Raw genomic sequence first — 21,473 nt, 5'->3', positions numbered from 1 at the left:
CACACGTCATGGTACACAAAGAAATTTTTCACGAATTCATATAGTTAAAAAACAAAAATATGTGACAACAGCACCTTGTTAAAACTCCGGTGTTGCTTGAATTCACGGAGAAACACACGTAACGCTGAGCACCGGTTGAACCAGCTGACCACTGATCAGTGCAGCAAACTGGCGAACGCGTGACCTGGTATTTAAAAACGGCGCTGCATATTCCCTTTCTGCGCATGCTCATAGCTTAGAAATGGCCAGTTTATAGCCAAGAGCCAATACAATCCGTATATATTGGATTTTCTTGGCTTATCGGTTTCCGGCTCGTGGCAAAATCATGGATGGTCACTTCGATGGTTTCCCCTTTAACTTGTAATGTTTACGACGAACAGGCAGATTCATGGCTTGCGTTGAATCGTTTCGCATGATTTAGATGAACATGAACACCGACATAGAAACATTTATTAGTAGGAACTGCCCTTGGACCAAGCTACCAGACAGCGTTAGACAGGTCGGGCATGGGGTATAACATTCCTCAGGCCATCGCATAAACTTTGATAATTTGCTTTGCCAGCTCTTGGGGAACTCTCAGAAGGAGTACGAGAAGGCAGTGCTTCAGTACAGCATCAAAAACCAACTGAGGTTCCGGGGTAATCTAGGTATGTGGCATGTTTGAAACGAACTACAGCATATATGCTGACATGTTGTAAACAACTCCCAGTGAGAACTTACCACCGGGATGAGAAGTCCTACTACGAGATTCTCCTGCAGTACAGCAGGAGTCACTTGATGCTCTATCCGTACCACCTGTCGGATTTTATTGTGACAAGAATGCGTATCACACCGTTTCAGTACTACATCTCAGTCATGCAAGTGAGTACTCGTATTTTGCACAAGTGTTATGGGAACATCCGCAATCAGTGGTCGTTGTGATTGCAGGATCTTATGGAGCAAGAAAGAAGCTACGACTCGCTGCCAAACTTCACAGCAGCAGACTGTATGTTTCGTTTTACAAACAGTGCAGAAAATATGCACGCTGGCACTGTGCTCATCATCTGTAAACAAAAAAGGCACTCGCTAAGATGAGAATAGAAGTAGAGAATAGAATGAGATAAGAAGATTAGATAGATGACCGGATATGGTTTTCTTTCTTTCTGATATATTTTATATTTATTACAGGTTTAAGACTCCTAGGCATTGGTCGGAACCAGTACATAGACCTTATGAACCAAAGCCGATCATCAAGAGTAAGTGAGACGCGATTGCTGAAGTGTTTTTGTAAGCTCATTATATACAAACACTGCTCGTAAACAGCGTTTCTTCAGCGTGCGACGGAAGTCCATCCGAGACCTGTTGCCTGCAAAACCAGTCCCGGAGATTTCCATCGAGCCCTGGTGGATGGTTCATGTTGGCTACGTCACCGAAGATGATATTCGAGTGAGCGACTGGGAATACTTCAATGCGAGATGCTACAAATGTACTACCTGCTATTAATGTTAATGATAATGCGTTTATTTTTTCCTGCACTCACCAGCAGCATAGATGAATGAAAGTCTACAAAAACACAACTTGAACCATTTTGATAGCGTTACTTATTGTTTCTTGGGATTCGTCTTTTAATTCAGACAGTAACGGAGTCGGAAAAGAACGTCATTGACAAGATAATCGACGATGGTCCTCAAAAGGCTGGAACTCTCGTTGCCGACGACGTCCGAAGTAAGCTGTTCGCTTCCATAAAATTGTGATTTTTATTTATAATTTTTGTGATTTGTTTATAAATTTACAATGAATCTACGGATGTTGTCTTATATCCCTTGTTCTCTCATAGACCTCTATGTGAAAGGCCTCGTGTACCTTGATGTTCCCCTGGATGATAACGACTGTATCTCAGGTAATAATTTATCCCCCCTTATGGAGGCTGCAGCATTTGTTTTCTTGTATCTGCATGTGAAGAACGCAAGCTCAATTACTTCTAGTCATAGTTTAGTGAGGGGAATATTCCATACAGAAAAACAGTCGTAAGCGTTTTATGTGCAATCGTACCTTCTTCATTTGAGGCAGTTCCACCCCTGGAAGGATTCGTAATGAATCGTGTCCTTGGTGATTACTTCGAAACGCTGCTGTACAAAATCTTCGTTTCAATTGATGGACAGACGCCACTCTCTGAGGTACAGATCTTGACACCATCCTCGTGTTAGGGCCCTATGTTCTAGGGTAAAACCACTTTTTTTTACCCCCCCCCCCCCCCCCCGATTTGCGTCATTATCACTTCGTGTAAAACCAGAAAAAAAAGAAAGAAAAGAAACGAAAATAAACTTGGAAAAGTGCCAATTCCACCGGTATAGACACTGGAGAACGCTAAGCATTGATCACTCAGCACAGCTGTTCCACATCTTCTGCCAATCTAAAATCAAGAACCACTACATAGGCCAACGGCTGTTGGTGGGAATAGTTAATAAAAAAAAGAAAAAGAGAAACGTAAGAAGCGTTCTTTTTTTCTTTTTTTTTTTGTACCCAAAAATCTACTTTTCCACCTTCTATATTACCCTGTTTTACGGCTCCCGAAATAAAACCCGGTTTGTACCCCCCTCCCCCACCCCAATTTTCAAAAAATAAATAAATAAATAAAAGGCTAAAAACACAGGGCCCTACATACACTCCACCATTGCCTTCTTGCTAGTAATGTCGTCCCGTTTCAGCTCGGTGGTGTGCTCCAGATCGACCTCCAACTAGTCAAGGTAGGAGCTTTTTTTTTTTTTTTGCCGCCAAATGTCGTCGTTGAGAAAGAGATCCGCTGTCGCAGAATGCGGTCTCAATGTATTGCCGCCTCGGTTTCGCCGTGAAAAAGATAAAGGAGGCCGGAGAATATCACCTGTCGTGGAGAGCCTCGCAAGATGACAAGACTGCAAGGTGAACGTGCGGAAAGCTACCTTAATCTTTCAGGTCGCTTCGATGAGCATATTTGATTTTTAATAAAAACCCGCTCGACAATCAGGGCGCGGAACAAAGAAGTGGAAGAATTCATGTCGGTTCTGCACACTGAGGTGGAGACGGAAGGTTCCGTAGTCGGGGGAGACTCTGTTCCGTCGTCTGACTCCACCAGTTTGGATGAGACTGGTTGGTATTTTAAATAGAATGATGCTATACGCACTATGTAGTGCGCCTCGACCGGAAGTGGCTATACGCACTACGACGGGCGCCACCTAGGGGGCTTCTCTCGCACCACGTGGCGAAGTGTCTAGATAGACACCAGATTAAGTCACATCCTGGTGGAGTGGTGGTGTGGCGTAATGGGTTGAGATGCTTCACTGTGGAAGTGGGGTTCTGCAGTTCGAATCCGATCGCATAAAAATTTTATTTTTCGCCTCTCTCCCTGCGTTTGACTGATCATCCGTTGTAATTGAGGTTAGGTTAGGCCTGGCGAATACATATTCCATGTGTCGAGAGAGCCCATGTAGACTGTGCATCCGTCGTGACTGAGGTTAGGTTAGGCCTGGCGAATACATATTCCATGTGTCGAGAGAGCCCATGTAGACTGTGCATCCGTCGTGATTGAGGTTAGGTTCAGGACGGAACGGTAGCAACACCAACTATTCCGTCTGGACGGAACTCTAGTGGCATTTACTGTTGCGTAGCGCGTGTAGCCACTTCCGGTCGAGGCGCACTACGTAGTGCGTATAGCATCATTCTTTTAAATATTTTTAAATTGGAAATGAAAATATAAAATTGTGATTAATATTATAAGATTACGGACCTGGGATTTTGTGCCTTTTTGCAGCATCGAGCGACTTGTTTACGACCAGCCGGGAAAAGAGGATAGGTTTCCTCTTCGATTCAAACCTAACAGCATTTCTTATGATGGGGAACCTCTCTTTGGTAAAGCTCTCACTCATTCTTATGCTTCTGATTCGAAGGACATCTTTCTGGTGTTCATTGCTTGTTGACCCGAATTAATAGGGTTTGAAGAGCCATGCCGTAACGATGTTTGAAGTGGGCAAGCTTTCTGATGAATCGCTGGACAGTTTCTTGGCTGAACTGAAAAAGGTACGTGTGGAGATTGCATTCTAAGATCGCTTTTATTAAGGACAAGACTTACAGAACTGCTAGTCCACATGAGGTGCTTTGTACTTGTGGGATTGCCTGCTCTGTCGTGGACAGGAGCACATTTCAAAATATGTTCAAAGCACGTGATTATCGTCAGTGGTGTCAGCACTTTTGATTTTTGCATCGTATGTTACCATGCCGAACTTTGTCAATTTTTGTGCTCACTTCCTGAATCGATAATATCAGCACGAGGCTTAGCAGAATTCGAACAGGTGCTCTAGTCTCACATCATTCGTGGTAACGTTTTTTTTTTTTTTTACAAAGTGCACTAAAATATTTGCTTGTACTGCGGCTGTCTACTTTTTGTTAGTGTTGTCGTTTGTTGAGCGAACATGTAACCACGAAGAGTTATTTATGTTTGTTCCATTCTGTAATGCCCTTTCTTAGCCCCGAACGTAAAATAAAATAAGGTCTGTCTAGACAGTAGACTCGAGTGATTCTCGTGCAGGTGGGCGAAACGGGAGAAGGTGAAGCGCAGAGATACTTCGACCATGCTCTCACACTTCAAGACACGGTTCGTTTCCTCCGACACAATGGAAACGTCCAACCGGTACACCAGGGCGGCGCCAGTAGTCCGCACGGGACGGGGCTCGGCCTAGATTTGGTTCGCTGCGAAAGCCTGCAGAACCTCGACCGGGACACCTGCGCTCGGCTTCTTCGAAAGAACTATGCGTATGCTCTGTTTGGCTCGTTTATAATGTAGGGAAAATTGATTTAGAGGGGAAAAATAATGTACAATACAATTGTACTAATTTGGAACTTTGAACTTTGAACTGGTGCTCTGGTCCCATCAGAGTGATGTTTATTTCGATGGGGAAAAACGCCCTGTAATCGGAACACACAAATGTCCACAAAGGTCTATTTGAACGAGATTGCCAGGCTGTGACCGACTCCAGACTATGCGTCAGCCCGGAAGAGTCAAGTTTAGTGTCAAGCGACAAGTTTACTTGTGAAGAGTTAAGTTTACTTATATAACCCATTGATAAATTGCGCCCCACGTGACTTCATAATATAAATAAGTTTAAGCCTAGGGTACTTCCGTGTCACATAGAGAGAATGTTTTGGGAGAATAGAGTGGCATTTTAATTAATAAATGGCATTAGTAAGGTTGATAGGTTAGTCTCATAAGCACATAAAGGGCATTTTAAACCCCATTTTCTTCCCAAGACAACCTTTTACCTCGAAAAGTGTTCGGTACCACAAACGTTTCCGAATAAATTCTCCAGTGGGTAAAGTCATTCTTATTGTTCAGAATTTCAAGTGTAATTTGTACATGCCACTTCAAAGGTCCCCTGTGTTGATTGCCAACAACTATGCCTCAGCATTGCAGTACACCTGCACTATACATCAATAAGATAATTCTTTGGCCACTGATTTTCCGACAGGTTACTGGTATCGATGGCTCCTCTTACCAATGAAGTTCGTCCAGTCACAAGTTGCATTCCACCTCATTTGGGACCAGCGATACCGGAAGTAGGTTGCCTGCTCAAATACTCCTCGTGACCATTAATGGCGCTTCATGACGACCATTTAACGGACAGGTGAACTCTGCCTGGTTCAAGCTGTTCATTTACGTGATCTCGGGTTGTGGGCCACCAACCCTTCTCCTGTCCAAGGGAACTAGGCTAAGAACACTTCCCGTAGTCTTCCAGGTAAGCTACGCTGTTACCTGTACACGACATGACCAACAAAGTCGCACTCTGGTTAATGTGTTAATGTGCTGGTCTGGTTAATGTGTTAATGTGCTGGTCTGGTTATGTGTTAATGTGCTGGTCTGATTAATGTGTTAATGTGCTGGTCTGGTTAATGTGTTAATGTGCTGGTCTGGTTATGTGTTAATGTGCTGGTCTGATTAATGTGTTAATGTGCTGGTCTGGTTAATGTGTTAATGTGCTGGTCTGGTTATGTGTTAATGTGCTGGTCTGGTTATGTGTTAATGTGCTGGTCTGGTTAATGTGTTAATGTGCCGGTCTGGTTATGTGTTAATGTGCTGGTCTGGTTAATGTGCTTAATTTGTTAATGTGCTGGTCTGGTTAATGTGCTTAACCAGAGTATGATGAGACACATCTGTTTTTTTGTATTAATTTCGCTATATGTGTGTAATAACTCACATGAGGTCTCTTCGCATCAGGAACACGATAAACTTCTTGTGACGACTTGGAGCCACGATCCTGGTACTGTTCCAACATCCTGTGCCCTGATCACACTTAATGATGCTCTTACACACTCTGCTGTGCTGATCCAGGTTTGTTGGCTTTTACTATAGAATTTCAATGTAGGAAAACGGGGGTATAATGATTCAGCTTATATTATGAAGTGTTTGGTGTTTTTGATTTGGCCGCACTCACCAGTTCATTGTCGCACCTAGTTCCGTACAAGTTCACAGCCAGCCTGCACTTGCTGGAAAGGAGGTTTAGTAAGAGTGCAACTACGTTGAGGAGACAATAATATGTGTCGGCAGCAGACAAAAGGATGTCATGGTCATTTATAAAATTTTTACAACAGTATATTAAATGTTAGTATACTTGAAAGAACTGATGTTCTGAGGCTGGAACAACATAGAAGGGACAAATACATAAAAAGCCTCAATTTGCCTAAGAAATTAACGATGAAAGATGAAAGCTAGCTAACCTTTTCAGTGACTTTCATCTTTCATCGTTAGTATACTGTTGCAAAAATGTATTTCCTTTAATAATCAGAGGAAAGGCAAGCAAATCAAAGCAAAAATGAACAGTGCATGCACAAGTGGCAAGCACTAGTATCAACGCTGCACTTCAACTGTCTAAACCTGCGCTGCAAGCTTGCAGTATACCATCGGGGAACTACTGCAGTGAGTGCAGCCAAATCGAAGAGGCCTGTTATAACAAAAATTACTGAACATTTAGTACTTGAACGATGTCATGGTCTAACGATAATCAACATTCCTGTTGTGCAGGCCCAGGGAAAGGGTGGTGAACAAAGCTACATTCCATTTCCATTCAATAAAGAAGAGGAGCTAAGTAAAGGTAAGGTGTAGCACACATGTCCAGTGAAAGTGTTATACCTCTGTTGCACAGGCAGACCTCGATCGTGATTGCAACCAATGGCCATTAAGTGTGCGCATAGCACCACCAAGTGTGTAACGTGTCAACTTCTGAAAGAGCATTGGATCAAACGCTCTCTGACAGATCGATATGTTACACCCTAGGTGACGCTGCGCATATTGGTTTCAATGATGATTGAAGGCTGCCAGTAGTGTGCCGGGTATTAGTAAAGCCCCTAGCTTTCTGCAAAATTTTGCCAAACTTAAGGTTTTGCTCAGAACGTACGACATGTGTACGAAATCGGTTGATCACCGACGAATACCATCAACCTGTGAGCACATATCAAGTCTCAGACATTGCACGAAACGCAGTTGTTCAGTTACAAAGCCGCAGAAACATCCCGCGGATTTCACATTTTTTATTCGCGGACACTCGCGGCTTTGTAAAGTCTAGGTCGGGAAAAAACACATTTTCCACCCCAGAAACATAGGGGCTTTACGTATTAGACTAATGCTCGTACCTATTCCAACTTTCCCATAGGAAATTTCTTGGTGAGCCACCCAGCCGTGGAGACTTTAACGAGAGAGTTGGAACTCCACCACTCGTGCGGCTACATCACCATGATGCGAACGCAGAAGGCAGCAGGTGGTTCCGAAGAAAGCCGGGGAGATGTCTCCGAATGGCAGTTGCTCGACTGCAACTACGGGATTCCGCTTTTCGATAACGCTTTAAACAAGGATGTCTGCAGTCGAGTTCTCACGCATAACATCTGTTCGGAAGACAGGTGTGTACAGTACCATGGTTGAGCACAGAATTATTATCCCTTGTTTTTTGCAGCTTAAAATTACTGACAAGGACCAATAGGGAAACTGCGTTGCGGTTACTGGATTTTATTTCACAGTACCAGGTGAGATAGTCTCTTTTTCCTATTCAAAAAAAAAAAAAAAGGATCAATTCAGACATGCTTACTTTTATTTGCAGGTGGATTCGTTTGTTCTAAACAACAATACGTTACCACTTCCAACACAGAATCTGTTGTTCTCTGATGGCAAACTCGTCGTGAGCAACGGTTATGGACACTGATGTACATTCAAAGAGTTATTCTTAAAATAAAACTAAAAAAATGTACGCAGTAGGCTTTTGGTCCCATGACACTGCTTTTCGCTGTATTACCTTAGGTGTGATAAAGTGTACACATTATGAGATGGGAAACCTTATAAACCTCAGATACTGCTTATTATGTGAAAATTACATTTTTTCTTTCTTTCTTTTTTTTCTTACTGAGTAGTAAATAATTTGGGGCATTTTGTTATGCAGAATGCATTCTCTCTGATGCATGAACTGGGACGTTTTCTGCCTCGCTCCTTTCCAGCATTAGTAGGTGTGATGTGCGTTTGCACGCATGGAGTTGCAACCAAGCCTGACAACGGCACGAGCAATCGCAATAAAGACTACATTTAATTTGTGTGTTATGACTTGGGTCCTGTATGACATTTTGATGGTGCAAGGTAAATGTTATTGAGATATCCTTGGATGGTGTGTATGGTGTGCAATGATTTCATTGCAACGATGGCATAGTGAAAGATGATGAATTTTGTATTATAGTAGTTGGGCCCCAAAAGAACTTAATGAGTACATAATATAATTTTCATAAATCAGTTCTAGTTTCTACATGGAGTCTGCAAACGCTGTGCCATCCACAAAGATCATCATCATCGTAGCCATAGCCATGCGCTTGTGGCCACGCCATCCAAATCCAAGCCTAAGCATTGGTCAAGGGAAGCCAAGCGGCCAAGCCAAGCCGTATTGCAAACGTTTTTGCGACGTTGTCTGCGTTCTTTCGCGTTCAGTGCGTATCGATGAAATTCTATTGAGTTTATTTACCCTCCGGTACGCGTATTTTGCAGCTGGTACGCTCGGGAACTACCACACTTCAGTCATGTCAGTGATACTACCTCTCTCTTTCCCTCCTCTAGCTCCCGAACTTGCATTTGAAGGCGAGATGGACGCGGGACCCATTCTTCGAGACATCATGCTTGGACACTGCACCGAGAGCCTTTTCGACGACGTAACGTTCGACGACCTCCTAACGTCGTCTCCCGAATCATCTGGCGACCAAGAGGTGACGTCGTTCAAAAACAGTACGTCGGCAGTGAACGACGGAAACAATTGTGGTGGGAAAAGAGCTAACCCTAACGCTGACCTTGAACGTAAGTTACGTCCTCGAACAAAGAAAGTGTCTGCCTCGACGTGCAGCTCAGAGGAAAATCACAACGAGAACGAAGACGATTTCGATGCAAACAGTCCTCTTGACGGAGAGTTTCATTACAGCAGCCGTGGAAGTTGTATGAGCAAAAATGCCATAGCCGCCCGAGAGAACCGGATCCGAAAAAAGATGCACGTCGACAAATTAGAAAAAAACGTTCGGACTCTCACGACAGAAAATGGGAAACTACGCCGTCAGAATAATCAGTTGACTGCCACTGTGGAAGATTTAGCCGAAGAAGTTCGCTACTTAAAGAGCATTCTATCGAACGTGGATGAGATTTCGGCATTGATAAGAGGCGTGCGGTCAACGAAGCCGGATTTGTCTGTAGGGTCGACTTTGGCAGAAGATAACCCCGAAGGAGCTCACAAGCGAAGAAGAGTCAACGAGGACCACGACTATGACCTCCCAGAGCCCAAACGAGCGCAGACGTCTGTTTCAGATAGGGATGGAATATGCCTGCACGTTGCCAAGGGAAAAGTATCGTTGGAGTTCTGCCACCGGTGTTCATCGCGTTCTCCTCATGGTCGGACAAGGTCGACGCTGGATTGTGTTGAACCGTTGAACGATGGTCGGTAACTTCTAACTTGTGGGTTTCGGTGGGGCGGAGTGAAAAACGGAACAAAAACTTGGACAGAGAGAGACTGCGTTTTTGATCTGCGGTTGTGTCTTTGTATCAGTCACGCTGCTTTTCACTTCTCTCTTTCCCTTTCAGGTCGGGGAAGAATGCAGACGAGTCGGAGGATGCTTCGGCCAATCGCTAGAGATGGTTGGTATCTCCTGCTACCTTCCGCCGAACTCGTTGATTCTGTTTATGAGAGATGTCAGATATAGCCAAGTGGCCGTACCTTTGGTGGAAAAACTTCAACTAACTTATCTAATTCCCCAATATTCCTAGAAGAGAATATCATTGTCAGCAGTGTCAGTAGGCATGTTACATATACTTGTTGTGGGCTTCGATTTGTGTGTGAGCTAAAGCATGTCCACATATTTTGTGACGTTGACAAAGCCTTGTTATTAGGGAAGATTTTTCCTTTTTAGCACCGGGTGCTGCCAAAGGACAGACTGGAAAGGCACAAAATTGTGGCTACGTGGTAGGTTTGTGTGGTATGCATTGTGAAAGCATGTCCATCAGAGCCTTTCTTTTTGTTTACTGCATCATTCAAGTTCATAGGAGTATTGACTTGAAGTAATTTTTTGGGACGATTGTGTGGAATAAACAATTTTCGTTCCATCTCCTGACTCATTGTATTTCGAGATTTGTATATATCTTTTTTTTTTTCTTTCTTTCTTTCTTCCAGGAGGGTGCTTGTGGTGTAGTATGTAGTCAAATATCAACCCATGATGGGCTTTGTGCAATCCATAAAGCCTGCAGTTCAAGCACATGCAGTCTAATATTAGTGTTGAACCGGAGAGGCGTGCTCTGAGGGATGTCTTGTTTGGGTTTTAGTTGCAAATTGTTTTTGGGTCAAAATGTGCTTATCAAATGATAAGATAAGCTAGCTTGTGCATATGTGGAGAAAGCATAATTTCTGTAATTTCCTTGTGCTTGAGGAACAAGACTTGTTACTCGTCTTATTCCTCAGCTTCAAGTAAATACCTTCAAATTTGCGTTCGATTGTACTGAAGGACAAAGGAATATGAGAGAACTGATGTTCTGAGGCTGGAACAACATAGAAGGGACAAATACATACAAATCCAGAAGATGTGGGCTCGACTGCTACAGCTGGCTAACCTTTTCAGTGACTTTCATCTTTCATTGGCAAAGGAATATTTACAGGAGAGGAATTTGTAGGTTTGGACGTGCTTTGAGCCCTTTCAAAACCGGAGGGGTGGACGATACCGAAAAACACTACATAGCGCAAAAAAAAAAAACACTTTACCAAAAACAACGAAAAAGAGAAACAGCAGAAAACTGCAATCAGAGCAGAAAGGAGGAATGTAGTACGAGAGAAACGCGCCACGTCATTTTACGTCATTGGCTACGTAAAAAAAAAAAAAAATAGGCTGGCTAGTCATCAGTCATTGGTCCAGCTCCAAAGGTCACTTGAGTTTTCCGCTACAATATGCTTTTATGGCAGCTTCCAAGCCCTGGTATAACCATAACTGCGGTACGTGCGCATTTACTGCGGTCCTTTTTTATGGCTGCTCGGGACAACAACGTTCACGTGTGTACGAGTGAACTTAAGAAAAATGCCGAATATAAACAGTAAGCGAGAAAATTTTGTAAATTGTAATGTGAAACGTGATCACTTTGTCCATAGGGAGTTTTCACAAGCTGTTCTAGTCAAGTCTTTATCACTAGTCGTAGCAAATTTACTAGTTTTGATTTCGCCTGTATGAACATGCACAATACATCACGACAACGTTTGACATTGTGGTGTCATTTCAGAGAAACAGAGTAAACGTGTGTCATGTCGACAGCGCTACAAGGTGCAGAAGAAGGTAATACCAAGCACTTACACCTCTATGTTATAGAACGTAGAAGTATACTACTTGTAAACCTGTCTGACGTCTCCATATCGGTTATCGACGTTTCGGTTTAGGTACGACAGCACCTGAAAAAGAAGCGAAGGGAGGCTAAGAAAGAGGCGAAGAAGAATCCGAATAAATGTGAGCTAAATATTTTACGAGACATTATACTTGTCCGATAAAATTGTAAACGCGGTTTCTGTGAAGTATGTGCACTGTGTCGTTTGGGTTAACGACGACTATGGTTCCAGTTAAACCAAAAGACCCCGGAGTGCCGAACAGTCTTCCGTTCAAAGCCGAGGTTCTCAAAGAAGCTCAAGCATGCAAGAAAAGACAGGAGGAAATGAGGGCGGAAATGAAAAAACGTCAGAAAGAAGAGAGGCTAGGAAAGTTCATGCAGAATCGTGATCTGCAAACGGTCAGAGAAGATGCAGAACAGCGCAGTGAAGAGTTTGAAGGCGTGGTAAGTTTTATGGCTCGCATTTCTGGGAACAACGCTAAACTACCGAAACATTTAATAGGGATATAGAAATATGGCATGAAAAGAAGAAATTCAGGGGGGGGGGGGGGGCGGGAAAGTTTTGAGGAGAGACTGAGGAAACACGAGTAAATAAAGAAGCTCTTGCTATACGGAATGGGAGAACAGTCAGAACTGATTTATATCGCACTCACTAATCTGACATTGTCTCTTTGTGACCACTTTGCTCGGGGACCATTCCCACCTCACGTAAACCCTCCTTGTAAATATGACAGTTCGCTTATCTGACAACGACCAAGATTTTATGCACCGATAAGGGGCAAACACATGTATTCCACCTTAGATATTATGACAGAGGCCAGTCCTCCTGACCTAGAAGTGCCCTGTGGTTTAGGATAATGCGTGTAGAAGCCGCATGCCTGGATTTCAGAATTGATCACCATGCTCTTTATAGCGCTGGCGAATAAGCTTAGAGCAGCACCCTTGGTCACCTTGTCATGCTGCTGTCATCTGTGGCTGTAGTATGGGAGTTAACAGAAAGACCATTGAAAATGCAATAGTATCAGTGGAAAAATTACAGCTCGCAAATGTAACTAAGTAGACACTTTTATCTGATGCTTTCATCTTCGGGAACGGACGTGGTCATGTTAACGAGGTCCGACTGTAATTGCATCGGTGCTGCTGCAGTGTACATTAATCCTTTTTTATTGATTTCTTTGATTGTTTATCATTGACATTTCTTTTGCGTTCCCCCTCTTCTTGCTAGTTTGAGCCGTCAGTGCTGTTTTGTATTAGTTAGACCACCAGTTAGACTGAATTTATGCCAGTTTATTAATTGTTCGTTAAATGTTTCTCGCATATTACAGAAGCTTCTGAAAGAGCATCTCAAACAGACGGGGCAGTTGGACAAGTTCAAAGGAGAGCTTCAGTGCCGAAGTTTCTATCAAGAATTCCGAAAGGTGAACAGTGTTAGATTGTGGCAAGCTTTGCTGCAAAGCCTGCATGCAGGGTTTGTTGTTTCCAAAGATACTGGACTACATTTGCATTGAAGCAAAATGAATGAAAACGATGATTCGGTGCCTATGTTGGTCGCTTACAAATCATTAAGGCCCCTGAATTTTGCGATTTCTCGCGGTAAGGAGTCCACAGCTGTTTGAAACGGGAAACGCTCTATTGTCTTGGATAATGTGCGAACAAAAAATATTTTACATTTTTGTATATTTTATTATACAACGCACTGTTGTGGCTCAGCATTACCTGATATCTTGTGCCCCCCTCTGACAGCGAATGCAAGTCTGTCACCTACAATCACTTTATACCTGATGAAAGATCTTTCAGCATTTGCAGAGTTTATAGGAATTGACATGCGTTTTTGCGGTTCGTTCCTTGAAAATTCGTTCACAGTTCGGATATCGATGGTTCATAAACCGAGGGAGAAATACGTGGAAAAGGTTTGGTTCCTTGTGCCGCCGTTCATAAACCGAGGGAATTCGTAAATTGAGGGTTCATAAAACTAGGGTTGACTGTATTTGGAAAAAGCGAATATTGCGTATTCTATTCGAATTCGAAAACTCGAATATTCGCACACCCCTATTGTAATGACATCACCAGTGACGTTTTTCCTCCTCCGCGTCGTTTCACCCTGCAGAACGAGTTGAGTAGGAACGCAGTGTTCCAGTGCGCTTTTTTTTTTTTTTTGCAATAGAATTATTGTGTACAGAGAAAAGTTTTGTGTTAGTCGTCAAGTTAAGCCACCTGTTTTCATAATGCGTCAGAACGAGCAAATTTTTGTGATGGCTTTCTGTGCTCTTTTAAAGGAAAGATAAGCAGTTAAAAACGAAACCCATTAGTAAGGGCACAAAGAGTAGATCAGTGGCAATGGCTACAGAGATGCAGATGACGATGCCATTGCTTGCTCATTGGTTTGGAAGCAACTGCAGAATGCTAGTGTAGTGAAACGCAGGATTACCGCACAGTCATGGTAACTTTCCCGAACTAGTGAAGCGAGCGCAGCCAAATCGAAGAAACCTACACGCGTTCAAGGTTTAATGTAATGCTTTGCTCAAAAATACTTCAGGTCGTCGAAGGAGCAGACGTCATCCTCCAAGTACTGGACGCACGCGACCCTCTCGGTACTAGAAGCCCGCAGCTGGAACAGCTCGTGCTCAGCAAAGGGAAGCGCCTCGTCCTGGTGCTGAACAAGGTCGACCTGATACCCAGAGAAAATCTACAGAAATGGCTCAAGTACCTCCGCAACGAGTTCCCCGCCATAGGCTTCAAGGCGTCCACTCAGCTGCAGAAGAACAACCTCTCGCGCAGCTGGGTGGCAGACGTGACGAAGGCGTCCGAAGTCATGCAGCAGTCAAGCCGCTGCCTGGGTGCCAACACGCTCATGAAGATCTTGGGCAACTACTGCCGGAACCGCGACATAAAGACCTGCATAACGGTCGGAGTGGTTGGATTCCCCAACGTCGGGAAGAGCAGCATAGTGAACAGCCTGAAGAGGATGAGGTCGTGCACCGTGGGCGCCAGGCCCGGCGTCACACAGGTCATGCAGAAGGTGGAGATCGACAAGAGGGTCATGCTGCTGGACAGTCCCGGGGTGGTGCTCGCAAGAGAGAGCTCGGAGGCAACCGTGGCTCTGAGGAACGTGAAGAAGGTGGAGTCCATCGAGGATCCGATCGCCCCGGCCACTTCCATCCTGCGCCGCTCGAGCAAGGATCAGTTTAGGATACATTACAAGTTGCCGGATTTCTCGACCGTGGAAGAGTGCCTGAGTCTGATGGCAAAGCGGATGGGGCTGCTGAAGAAGGGTGGGGTGCCAAATACGTTCCAGGCAGCGAGGAGGATCCTGTCCGATTGGAATACGTGAGTATGCGTGACTTGTACAGGATGCTCGAGGTATCATAAAGTTGTGACAACTGTCGATAGTCTTCAGGAATCTTTGATAGGACAAGGTGCCTGCACAGCATTGAACTTTCAGTTGAATACGGAGCTACTCTCTCTCTTGCACACAATATCACCGGGTTTTACGTCCTGTTTTACAATAGCGGACATAAAACTTTGGGAAAAAAAACTATAAAACCTGCAAGCACTAGGGTCTAACTATACATCAGTATGGCAAAAAATGGTCCATTTAGACATTCTGTAATTGAATCATATAATTCTATTTGAGATAATGAGAGCGAGGTAAAAAAAAGTTTCTCTTCGTACTTTAGCGGCAGGATCAAGTACTACACTCATCCACCGGAAACCCACGAGTTGCCAACCCATCTGGGTGCCGAGATCGTGAGCACCATGAGCGCAGAGTTTGACATCGACAGCTTGGAGACAGCGGAGCAGGAAGAATTCAAAAGTACAATTCTGCCGCAAAAACATATGCAGTCTTTCACGAATTTGTTTCGCAGGTGTTCGTGTGGTACGGCCGTGCGATGCCGTTGCCATGGATACCATGGGTATCGTGGAAGAGATCAGCGAAAAAGGTGATACCGAAGGAGATATGGAGATGGATGCCGTAAGTGTCTCACGCAGTTGCCTCAGTGTGCTGCTTTCTGATTGGCTGGAATGTGGAATAGTGCAATGATATGCAATCAGCTCTGTAAAACATTGTGGCGATGCTGCTTCCCAGCAGATTCCCCTAGAGGTCTTCAACACAGTCGATGGTTGTCATTTATAAGAATCTCCTGAAACAATTTTATAACAGTTTTTTTTTTTTGTTGTTGTTGTTGTTGTTAAAGGAACCTGTAATGAAATATTACCCAGTAAGGGAGTCTGTCAATCGAAACTAGGACCGCATTATACAACAGGATAATGAGAAGATGACTGTGGACTTGAGCGAATCAAGAAAAGACAAAAAGCGTAAGGCCAGATCCGCAACGAACCCACCCGTTGAACGGGACCCCATGGCCCCGCTGCAGGCGAATCGTGAACGGAGACTCGCGTTCAAGAAGATGTTGAGGAAACGAAAGAAAAATGGTTAGACACATTTCTGCCCTTCTTCCATTGGTGTTTCCGCTGTCCAATTGAAAGGTGGCACCAAAAGAGATATCCTTTGTTGCAGAGAAACTTGCAACATCACTGTCGACCACCCTGGAGACGGCTCTTGCTGCATTTGGAGGCGCAGGCGACCAGGGCATAGCTAAGATGGAGGCATAGGCACAGAAACTTTGAAGGTGATAATAAATACTGAAAGCTTAGTAGCAATCCTGATGTGAAAAGGTGTTGAAGATGCTGTTATGCTGTCTGTTAGTTGAAAAGCATATTCGGATGTGTAAGACATGCGTGTCCCACATTAACTGCTGAACAGATTAGATTTTAGTTACATTAAAGGGGCACTAAAATGCCACCACAAGTTCACTTCAAATTATGTTACACGCCATGTTAATTTCGCACTTGTTATCGTAATTCAAAACTTCGATTCCATTACGAAGCTACAATTTGAATTATACCTGACTCTTTCTTGCCTCGGCACTACGTAGTGAACGTCGCTTCGGCTCGTGCATCGGGTACACATCGGGTGCTTTTAGTCCATGCTGTGCGTGCCACGCTATTGAGCAGTTACTATGGCGAAAAACATAGTCCGACTTACGAAGCGCGCTGGTGTCAGTGTCTGAAGGACGTGAAGATAATTCCTGTCACTAGAGCACCTATGATTGCTGTTGCGGGGTACAGTTCACTAAATCAGCATTGAAAAATACAGCAATGCGCATCATGCACTCATGTACACAACACTACCACCGGACCCATTCTAAATCCACACGGACACTATAGTCATGTGGACGCTTCTCCTGCTGTCTGATTGGACACCGCCAATGTTTGCTCCCTGAGTATCCCATTGGTTGCTGCCAAAGACGGCTTTGTTTTCATTGTGTTTTTCTTCTAAATGGTAGAGCTGTGTGCTTGTATTATACTAATTGCAACACAGACTTGTATTTGGAAACAAGTCGTTTTTGCATTGTAGTGCCCCTTTGAACATTAGTTTGCTGTTACTGAAAGCAGCACTATGACAGTGCCGAAATTTGAGGCACTATTATATATTGTTTGCATTACTGCATCAAGTTAAAACGTTAAAGCGACAGTCTGGACCGTGACCAAAGGTGGAGAACGTGCTGTCACAGTTGGGGCCTCTCATTTCCCCGTAAAAGCCGCGCGAACGCATTCCTGAAGACGACGGCCCGTAACACGTGTGTGCGGCATGGCTGGAGGTCTATGGCTGGAGGTCGTGGCAGATCCCGTCGTCAGTCCAGCCTCGTACGATAGTTTAGTCTCCTCCGAAGGCGACCTCCAAACAGAAGAAACACCTGCATGTGTGTGTGACGTGATATAAAAAAAAAAGTTTGTTTGTTTGCAAGGAAAAAAAAAAGTTGTTTCGCATGGGATCTTGGATACGGTGGTGAACGGGAAATAAAATGACACAGTGGTTGCGAAATCAACTGAAATGGATGCAACCGTCTAAGCATCTTGTCCCACAAATTGGTATGGAACAGAGGCCTCATGGAACAAATTCTTGGAAACTTTTATTTTGCTTGTGACATTAGTTAACTTGCATGATTACAGGAAGCACTATTTAAGCAGATGCTCTGTGTACCTTGAGAACCCCGCGTAAAACACTGCTGCCTTTACAAGGTCCGAGAGAGCATCCCACACCGTAGCAAGACATCTCAAAGGCATAAACCCTTTCGTACGTACAAATATACGTATTGCAACAACACAGCGACGTCTGTCGCCACATAGTTGACCGTGTGAGTATTGCACAGTTCGTGTCGTCTGTATAAATAAGTATATTATCCACAACCTAAATTTTCGGGTGTAAAGATCTCACTTCCGATACCCCTACTGGGTCCTTTTCTTATTTTTAAACATTTGCATAGCTATCACGCCGTAGCGTCCGGCTGCCTTACGACATCTGACACAAGGCAGGCAACGTCACGCCAAACCGAGGGCTCCACATCGGAGCAGATCCAGTCAAAGTCCTCGAGTCTCGCCATGACCCTGGCGTCCGTGCTAGTCAAGGGGGCGCCGTAGTCTACGTTGCTATGGCGATTCTGCATGGGCGCCACGTTCCTCCTGGGATCTTCGCCGAGGTCAATGACGAGGTCGTCGGAGTTTGGTTCCAAGGTGTTTTCTTTCTCTTCCAGAGACTTTGAATCCATGTCGCTACCCTCACTGTCGCTGCCTTCGGAGTCCATGTGGGGCACCATCTTGCCGGAGAGCATGTCTTCGACTTTTCTTTCGATCTTCTCTGACCATTCGAGGAGTGCGTCTTCTATTTCTTGCGTCTGCGCAAGATGATGCGTCCACGCACGCATCAACATGTGGTAGAGTGGGCCCTGCTGCATCACCTCTTCGATGACGCGCAGCGTGACCACTTTTGGCTGCGTCTCGGCTATCTGGTCGTTCAGCGTCTGCCATACCCTTTCCATTGGATTGAGGTCTACGAGAAACTGTGGCATGCGCAGAGTTATGTGACCGGAGTCCTCGATGATGCTCTCGAGCCAGAGCTGCGATTTCGCGCCTTTGCCCGCGTAAGACCAGTAAAGTTCCAGCAACTCTGCTTTTGAAGCAGACTCGCTGAACCTGATGTGGTGCCTTATAAGACACTCGCATATGGCCCATCTGCTACTCTGTAGCGTGGGAACGTCTTCCCGAAGCACTTTGCCAAATGGAACATTGACAAAGACGACGACCGCGTCTTTCGGAAGGAATGGGAGGAGCTGATAGGCAACCCAGGAGTGGAAGGTCTCTTGGCTCAGTTGGTGGGCCGGATTGGCAGCTTCGAACTTGAACATGGATTTCAAGGGCAGAAGTTCTGCCAAGTAGCCGGCGTGCACGAGTAAAAGACTTCGGCTTCCGCCCAACTGCTGGGGCGATGCGCTGGGCGGCGTTCCGAGGGGAATGATGGTTCCCCCAACGTACACAACCTCCCTACCTTCCGTGCGGTAGTCCCGGAGCTTTCGAAGGAAAACCAGTCGCTTTGCAGCCACACTGGAATCTTCTAGAAGAACACTCCTGTTGGAGCCTGGAAGTTCGCGGAAGTGGAAGCCGAGCTTGTTGAGTATGGTCAATGCAGACGACTTTGAACAGGCTATGTTGAACTGCTCTTTGATCATGTCCCGCACGATTTTGAGCGTGGGCGGCTGATCGTAGTTTGAACAGTAGAATAAAATCTGTCGCCGAAGAACACACATCCCCATGTCATCGTTGATGATGCGAGAGAGGGATATCTCTACGTCCGAGTCAGCATCCAGTTCAATGTCTGCGTTGTTGACCGCTTCCAGGACCATATGCTTAGGTAATCCGGTGGCGCAACTAGTTCGACGAATGACCTTCGTCACATGACAGGCCACTTTTTGCTGCTGTGCTTCGCGTTTAAAGTACGAAAGGACATTTGACACAGCTGCCCGCGAATCTTCTCTTAGCTGGACATTCTGGATGTCCCTGGCACTGTATGGCATCATTATTTGCTTGCGTAGATCAGTAAGGTTCAACAGCTGAGACAATTGTTCGGCATATGCAGGTGCAGTGTGCGCACGTTGCAAATATGTCAGTGAGGCGTTTTTCTCACCTTCATTAGGACTTTAGAACGTCTCGAACTGGATGACAACAAAAGCGACAATGACAGCAGCCATTACGATGATGATGAAGGCGCGATAGTGGCGCCAGTGAGAGTACAGTGAACGATACTATCCCTAAGTACATATTTTTCGCGTTTTAATGAGAGGCGAATACCAAAGTACTACGCAATCAACGAGATTTCAATAACTGTTCGAACCCTTCCTGACAGGAACCTTATCGTCCACCATTCTGGTCCGGTTTCAGTTTCGCCTAATTCCTTTTAAAACGGGGCTGGTACCTCTTATATTAACTCTATGCCGTGAGGTCCCGCATGCGAAATTTCGACGAGCGTCTAGGTTAAAAAATAAATATAATTACAGTAAGTAAATGGATCCAACACAGGCAGGATCGCGACAAGTTGGTGGGGAGAGCAGAGATTGTAGGACGCTGCGAGCCCTGCTGCAAGAGTGGGATTGGCTTGGCTTGGGCTGAAGTCGTTTCGGTTTCGGTTTCAGTGGGTGGTCGTGGAATCGTTACGATGTTTACCCGTTTCATTTATGAGACTTCCGAGTTTCCTTTGGGTAACTGCTTCCCAGGTTAGTAGAAGCCGTTTCGTTGCCAGGATCTTTACTTGGTGGTCCGAATCCGTGGGATGATTCGAGTAATTTTGACGGTGGAGTTTCGTGTAGTGCTGGACAAGACCTCACCACCTTCGCATAGGATGCAGGGCTGTGTCCTTCCCAAATGGTTCAGGGTCGTTCCTTGTCAGGAGGGATCCTGTGCAAGCCTGGAAAAGGAGCCCCACTGGCTCTACCTCCTTCATAGAGCGGTTCGGGAGCTGGTGTCAGTTGGCCTCACGCCTTGCCTTCCCAAATCCGCTTCGATAATTAGGTGAAGCCAACTTCAAATGGTGACGCCTACTAAAGGAATGCCGTTCAGGCTGTAGAAGAACATGCTGTTCCTTATCATTGTTGAGGAAAACCAGATGTCCTCTTCAATCGCGTGGAACTGTTTTTTTGTTATAGACTTCCGTTGAAGTTAGTTTTTGATTGTGTGTCGTTTGGTGTTGTAGGATTGTAGAGGCACGCGGACAGCCCCCGGCGTGCCCAGAGTGTCCAGCGTACGGTACGCGGACATGCCGAAAGCTTTCTTCATTTTCAGCGCTTCCTTGCTTTCCCAGCGCAGTAAACCAGAAATATCCCAGGTACGTCCCACAAAGGTCGCACACGTCGCATATGTCCGCCACGTCTATGCGACGTTACCTGTAAGTCCACAATGTGACTTTGAGAAACATCTTACTTTCTATATCCCTGGGACATCTCATAGATGTGAAAAGAAAGGAGCAAGCGCGCGTTATTTTTCGGAGACATCTAGGGCACGTGACCCTTAGTGGCATGACGTAACAAAAGGGAAAATTTTTGGGTTTACTACCTTATTTACCAAGTAATCACATTATACACGGTAGCTTGAGTTAAAAACACGATATTTGCCAGGATGGGGTATCAGGAACGTTCCCAGGTATTCGCTGACGTCGTTTGCAGACTCACAAGCTAACTGCAAAGACGTTGTTACCGTTGCAAACGTCATA

At 45.0% G+C, this 21,473-nt stretch overlaps 3 protein-coding genes and 1 long non-coding RNA gene across 4 annotated transcripts; 3 read left to right on the top strand and 1 right to left on the bottom strand.

Annotated features, from left to right (window-relative positions):
* The first annotated feature begins 294 nt into the window (after positions 1–294).
* On the top strand, positions 295–8,243 carry LOC135398883 (protein FAM91A1-like). Its single transcript, XM_064630416.1, has 22 exons — positions 295–499; positions 563–647; positions 710–861; positions 928–985; positions 1,168–1,235; positions 1,303–1,425; positions 1,614–1,704; positions 1,817–1,879; positions 2,050–2,156; positions 2,688–2,726; positions 2,792–2,898; positions 2,984–3,105; positions 3,767–3,864; positions 3,946–4,032; positions 4,541–4,764; positions 5,478–5,565; positions 5,634–5,744; positions 6,224–6,337; positions 7,028–7,097; positions 7,656–7,899; positions 7,953–8,022; positions 8,097–8,243. The coding sequence occupies exons 1-22, from the start codon at positions 422–424 to the stop codon at positions 8,196–8,198; spliced, it is 2,301 nt and encodes a 766-aa protein (XP_064486486.1). The 5' UTR covers positions 295–421; the 3' UTR covers positions 8,199–8,243.
* A 1,715-nt stretch (positions 8,244–9,958) lies between these two features.
* LOC135397578 (uncharacterized) lies at positions 9,959–10,623 on the top strand. Its single transcript, XR_010423663.1, has 2 exons — positions 9,959–10,150; positions 10,423–10,623. It is a non-coding gene; the product is annotated as an uncharacterized LOC135397578 (long non-coding RNA).
* An 859-nt stretch (positions 10,624–11,482) lies between these two features.
* Positions 11,483–16,527, top strand: LOC135398882 (guanine nucleotide-binding protein-like 3 homolog). Its single transcript, XM_064630415.1, has 10 exons — positions 11,483–11,590; positions 11,774–11,826; positions 11,928–11,994; positions 12,105–12,316; positions 13,198–13,290; positions 14,409–15,199; positions 15,550–15,686; positions 15,739–15,845; positions 16,138–16,306; positions 16,392–16,527. The coding sequence occupies exons 1-10, from the start codon at positions 11,575–11,577 to the stop codon at positions 16,484–16,486; spliced, it is 1,740 nt and encodes a 579-aa protein (XP_064486485.1). The 5' UTR covers positions 11,483–11,574; the 3' UTR covers positions 16,487–16,527.
* A 1,300-nt stretch (positions 16,528–17,827) lies between these two features.
* LOC135397576 (uncharacterized) lies at positions 17,828–19,985 on the bottom strand. Its single transcript, XM_064629181.1, has one exon. It carries the CDS (start codon positions 19,786–19,788, stop codon positions 18,205–18,207), a length of 1,584 nt encoding a protein of 527 aa, XP_064485251.1. The 5' UTR covers positions 19,789–19,985; the 3' UTR covers positions 17,828–18,204.
* Between the last annotated feature and the right edge of the window lie 1,488 nt (positions 19,986–21,473).

Source organism: Ornithodoros turicata, chromosome 6 (assembly GCF_037126465.1).
Source record: "Ornithodoros turicata isolate Travis chromosome 6, ASM3712646v1, whole genome shotgun sequence".
NCBI lineage: Eukaryota > Metazoa > Arthropoda > Arachnida > Ixodida > Argasidae > Ornithodoros > Ornithodoros turicata.
This window is presented reverse-complemented; position numbering and strand designations above follow the sequence as displayed.

Bases quoted from the DNA above. Each gene is read 5' to 3' on its own strand.
- LOC135397576 (XM_064629181.1), bottom strand. From the start codon at position 19,788: ATGATGCCATACAGTGCCAGGGACATCCAGAATGTCCAGCTAAGAGAA.
- LOC135398883 (XM_064630416.1), top strand. From the start codon at position 422: ATGAACATGAACACCGACATAGAAACATTTATTAGTAGGAACTGCCCT. The intron at 862-927 runs GTGAGTACTCGT...TTGTGATTGCAG, and splicing joins ACTACATCTCAGTCATGCAA to GATCTTATGGAGCAAGAAAG. The intron at 2,157-2,687 runs GTACAGATCTTG...GTCCCGTTTCAG, and splicing joins GACAGACGCCACTCTCTGAG to CTCGGTGGTGTGCTCCAGAT.
- LOC135398882 (XM_064630415.1), top strand. The intron at 12,317-13,197 runs GTAAGTTTTATG...CGCATATTACAG, and splicing joins GTGAAGAGTTTGAAGGCGTG to AAGCTTCTGAAAGAGCATCT. The intron at 15,687-15,738 runs GTACAATTCTGC...TTTGTTTCGCAG, and splicing joins GGAGCAGGAAGAATTCAAAA to GTGTTCGTGTGGTACGGCCG.